Source organism: Centruroides sculpturatus, unplaced genomic scaffold, assembly GCF_000671375.1.
Source record: "Centruroides sculpturatus isolate CEXI.00-Female unplaced genomic scaffold, Cexi_2.0 scaffold250, whole genome shotgun sequence".
Classification (NCBI taxonomy): domain Eukaryota; kingdom Metazoa; phylum Arthropoda; class Arachnida; order Scorpiones; family Buthidae; genus Centruroides; species Centruroides sculpturatus.
This window is the reverse complement of record NW_019384557.1, coordinates 123,102-128,777: the sequence shown is the minus strand read 5'-3', so window position 1 is coordinate 128,777 and position 5,676 is coordinate 123,102. Positions and strand designations below refer to the sequence as shown.

General features: G+C 29.7%; 1 protein-coding gene across 1 annotated transcript in view; it reads left to right on the top strand.

Annotated features, from left to right (window-relative positions):
- LOC111623908 (ubiquitin carboxyl-terminal hydrolase 47-like) overlaps window positions 1–5,676 on the top strand; it is a 149,881-nt gene that overhangs the window by 55,147 nt on the left and 89,058 nt on the right. The window contains exons 5-7 of the mRNA XM_023366640.1: window positions 651–879; window positions 997–1,040; window positions 2,326–2,445. Coding sequence (XP_023222408.1) covers window positions 651–879; window positions 997–1,040; window positions 2,326–2,445 — 393 coding nt within the window. The remainder of the gene's footprint in view (window positions 1–650; window positions 880–996; window positions 1,041–2,325; window positions 2,446–5,676) is intronic.

Here is a 5,676-nt window from a genome sequence, read left to right as displayed (position 1 = left end):
GCATTATATCGAATTTTCTCGTGGGAGTAAGATATTTTCTCGCAGTAAAATGTAGCCTATGTCCATCTCCAACATGTAAGCTATCTCTGTGCCAAATTTTATTAAAACCTGTTCAGTGGTTTAGATGTGAAAAGGTAACAGACAGAATTACCTTTGAATTTATAATATTAGTGTGGATTAATATGAATTTCTGCTATAAGGGGTACGCTAGTTTGAGCTCTTTCTTGAAGTGGTACGCAGGAAAAACTAATTGGGAACCACTGCTATAGTAAATAATTCTCTATAGAAAATAACATGGATGTTTGAATATCTTAGGCATTTGTCAGTAACCATCTTACTCTCTATAAAGTTTGATTTAAGTTTGTGTGCGCACGTGCATGCTTGCATTGTGCAATTGATATTATATATGTATAAATTGACTAAATTTTGAAAAAATTAAATACATTACAATTGAGTTTAAAACATTTTTTAATTTAAGCATATATAGTATGACTTACAGAAAAATTATTCTTAATTTTTATAATTTATGAAAGAATTTTTAAAGGCTATTTTAATTTCACTCCTGTTATAAACTATTTAATATATTTTTATTTTAATTACATAATCTTAAATTGCATTAATATTTTACTTTAAAAATGGAATATTTTCAGTTTTCAGATGACAAAACATTAAATCTTGAAAAAATAAAATCAGAAAATTCTAATTCAAAAGCTTCAGGATCTTCAGAAGTAATTTCTTTACCTCCTTCAGTACCACCTTATACTTCCAGTTCATCAGCATTCACTTCACCACCACCATCAATACCTCCATATAGTCCTAATTCTACAGATTTCTCATATGGTTACAATTACAGTAGTTCATTAATAAGACAAGAAACAGGTAAAAATATATTTAGTTTGTTTTATATTAAAATTGTATTTTAAATTTATAGTTTAATATGTATGAAATAATTACATGATGAGACAAAATGAATTGTTTTCATAATTGATTCCNTAGTTCCCTTCAGTTCTTCTTGGGTTTGCTTTAATGCTTCTGGAAGAGTACATGAAAACATTTCCAAAAAAAATAGAACTAATGACACAGAATAACACAATTGAGCAAAAAACGTACCAACTTAGGTAGCAAATAAATAAAAGACTCAGTAATTTACAATAAAAAAAAAAAAGTGTTAACAAAATCTCCCAACAAAAAGTCACCAGCAGCCAAGGTTACTCAACAGTGTTCCCTTTATTACAGATAATATCCACATTAAAATATATTTCTATTTAACCTTTTTGAGGCCATTTTAGCATTTATTATTATATATTTATAGTCTGTGTTAAATAAAAGACAAACTTTTCAAATAATTTTTGAGCAGTTAATCATTCTTGTTGATTAAGATGTATGACTCAACTGTAATGCTGGTAAGCCATAAACTTTGCCTCTTTTCACCACCATAAAGAAATTTTGACAGCTAAAATAATTAACTATATAAGTTTATCCCAGACTTGATCGTTTATTATTTTAAAGTTTTGATTTATATACAATAGCTTTACTTTCTGATATTTTTTGCTTAAAATTAAAACTAAAAATGATATTATTACCATTTTATTTGTTTTATCTTTTAAATTTTATAGTGTGGAAATATAATCCATGTTAAAATAACATTTGGATACCATTTGAAATATTAAATAACTTTAATTAGATGACAATAGTAAAACAAATCTTCATGTATTTTCTAAACAGTAATTGGATAAAGCAACAGAATTTTGGTATTTTGTCAGATGGTCTGATGATTAAAAGTCATCAAATCTTTATATATATATATATGTAGTTTCAACATTACCATATTCTGATCCACCCTAGGACCTTCTTCAGGTGGAGTTCTACTAGAGAAAATCCTTTTCTGGTGCGATTCCATTCTATTCCGTTTCTGATGGGTTCTAATTTCCTTTCGAATTTCCTTTAAAAAAAAAGTTTAAAAAGGAAATTTGAAAGAAAATTAGAACGTATCAGAAACAGAATAGAATGGAATTGCACCAGAAAAGGGTTTTCTCTAGTAGAACTCCACCTGAAGAAAGTCCTAGGGTGGACCAAAAATGTTTGTGATATGTTAAAAAATATCTGTAAAGCATTTTAAGGTTAGTGTGATATATTTGTCAATGCTTTGTTTATTAGATGGATTTTATTGATGATAATTATAACAATAATAATTATATTTAAGCAAAAAGATAAAAATGAATATTTATATTTAATTGTTTTTAAATAAAGTTGTAAAATGTTATGGAAAGATTTAATATTTGAATAAAAAATATCATTTAGAATAATTATTTTTTCATTTATTAGGTTGTTGTTAATGAAGAAGGCAGTCATTCGTTAGAAGAACTTGGTTTTCGTTGTGGAGAAAATGCAAGGAATATTTTAATAATTAGCAATAAAAATGGTGAACCACCAAGAAAAACAGAGGTAAGGCTACTATCAAGTTAAGAATTGTTGCAAAATTAACATAAAATTATTTCTTAAATTTTTGATCATTTTATTTTAATTTTTTACCTTAAAATAATGAAAAGTGAATTCAAATTATTTCACATTGAATTATTAGAATATGTGGATATGTGTGTATACGTAACTTAGTAGTTTTAATTAAAATAGTTATTTAGTTTTTTTTAAAATGCTATAAGCAAATGTAAAAAATATAAAATAGTAAATAACTAAAAAATTTTATAAATTAATTTAGCAAATTAAAGTTATGACTTTTTATCTTTTTCTCTTCTAATTATTAATTTTCTTTCATGAACAGATTTAGTCTTTTTAATAACTTCTTATTTATATTTTATTATTATTGGTTTCATTGGGACAAAAAATGTGTGTGTCTCATATTAGAAGTAAGAGAAAATGATAGTATTAAGAATTTATTTGACATTATCATCAAAACAAAACCAAATTGTTATATGATTTTCTTTAGCAAACATTTATGTAAGATAATTATTTGCATTGACTGTTTGTCAAAAATTTAAACATTGTGCTTGGTCATTTTTAAAGTAAAAATCATTTGTGCATAATCATGTTTGTGCTAGTTGTCTGGAGTTGTTTCAAGGTTGAAAACATTTTTTAGACCACTTGTGAGCATTCTATGACTCGAGCTGCATGCTGCTCTCAAGATACTAATATGTGACACCTGTGGCTTTGTCAATGTACTGTACAATAATCTTATTTTCTGCCTCATGTCATTATATAGATCTAATTAAGCTGATACATGTGAAGAACATTCAAACTAAAATTGACAGTGAAAAGATTAGAATAAATTATATATTATTAGTTTTCATATCTTTAGCATATACTATTTTAGTACTTAATTAGATTATCAAATATGTTGGCATTCAGCAGGCTTAAAAGCCTGCAACTCCATAAGAAAAAATGCTTATGGCTTGCTTACAAAGTTTACTTGTAGCCACATTCAGTAAAGGTTGCAATGCTCATCAATGCTTTAGACTGTTCATGTTATTTCTACATTTCTAGAAAGTTCTGAGCTTCTGTATGTTGTGGACAATTTTTCTCAACTATTTATAGAGGAAGAACATGCTTCCTCTATAGAGGAAGAACATGCTTCCTCTATAAATAGTTGAGAAAAATAGTTGCTCATCAATTCCACCGATTTTCAAGGTACAATGATACATTTTTGAATTCAAAAAAACATTTAACCTGCTGAAATCTATTGTCAGCTTATTGAAGTTTAAGGGAAGATATTATGAACTAGTAGCCTGGGATGCCCCCTAGTGGGCGTTCTTTACAAGTTTCCATGAGGCATGGTTCCTTTGACTTTTTTGTTCCTTTACCTTTATGCTTTACAATATGCTCTACAGCTCTGTTAAAATCTGAATGGTAAGATTTACCCTCCGAATGAAGAGGTGGCGACCCCCCAAACCGTACACCCCTGTATTAACAATAAAGTCAAATGAGCCATACCCCTATTCGTGACCCTTCGAGAGATATAAGCCCCTGAAATAATAAATTCCTATTACAAATATACTGAATTATTTATATTGTTATATTGACCAAATAATAATTTATTGGCCAAATGAATAATAAAAATTTATATTGTTAATTTAAATAAGAATTAAAATTGTTAATTTGAATGTTTGAAATATGACACACGATAGGGGCGCCTCTAGTGTCCGTTATCAAACGGTTACGGAACAGACACCCGTTGTATATAGATGATGCAGCGACAGCTGCTCGTGACGTCATTTACGCTGCACTCTCGTGCATAAAGAAACGCAGCCTCTTTCTCGGATGTTTACCTTAACCGATTTGCCAGATGTTTTTGTGTCCGTTTACCCCCAAGTGGTTTAGGGCTCACATGACCTAACAAGTGTCCTCTTGGTCATTATCCCCTTTTCCGATTGTTTATACCCCGGCACTTGTATACGAGCGCCTTAAAGCTCCCTCTCTGTCGGTCGACATTCCCTTCCGTCGTTCATCATCGCGTCGCGTTTATTTTAAGTATATAATTAATTTCCTTCCTGTCTGGTCTACATACGAAATTTCCAGACTTAGGAATTTTATAATTAATTGTAATTTCGATCCAATTTTAGGAACCTCACATATCTGTAAAATTCGAACACCTTAATTTAAAAGTTCAGTTTTATTAATAGATTGGTAGATAAAAGGAGGGTTACTATACTTCAAGTCTATTCTTTGTTTGGTTCGAAGGATCATCATAACATAGAAATTTTTATTCGTCTTTATACAGACACAGAACACGTGAATATTAGATTTTTGAATATACTCATATATTACTGTTGACATGAATGCAAATGCAAAAAACCATCTGCAAAAATCGCGAAATTCGGTGAAAAATCCAAACGTTTTACATTAAATTTCGTGGCGAGGCAATGGATTTTCTGTTCGTGCGATCAAAACTGATTTATTTCAAGAGTTTTTCTGAAGTTTCCATCATTTGCAAAGATTTTATTGGTGAGTTCAGACCACGAACTTTCTAAATTTAGTTATTTTTGAACATTCTTAAGCCGAATATCACAATTAATGGCAATTATTTCCAGACAAAGGTCCATTTAGATAACAATTGATTGGTTTCGTCACAGAGTGACGAATGGAGTCTTTCCACTTATTTTGCGAGATACTTTTCACCCTTTTTATTATTAATTTTCGTTTAGTCCAAATTCAATCGAATTGTAAAAAATTTGTAATAGTTAAAGCAAAATGGGAATAAATACATTAAATTGGTATTCTCCGCTATAGTTTATATGTTACCGCTAAAGCTCGAAAGTCGTTAATGTGTACATTACCTAGCTAATCTGCAGATTAACTAGGGTGATCCGTTAAAGTTGTGAAAATTGTTCCATTTCTTAAAGTACCTAGATAATGTGCAGAGTATCCAGGTAATCCGCACATTACTTACTAGGCACTCGGTAAAGTAAAAATAAGATCTTTGCCACAAATAAATGTACCACAAATAGGTGCGCTTGTCGCAAAAACCAATTGCTACGAAATTCAAAGTGTCACCAATCTTTAGACTGCACTAATAAGTAAGCACAATTGGATAATGTTACCTATGGTGAGTAAAATGGCGGCTCGTCTCTGATTCCAGCAAACAGAAGAAAGGAAACAGTGGGGACGCACGTTCAAACCTAACCTAACCTATTCTAATAATTTGGTTGGTAATAATTATGGTAA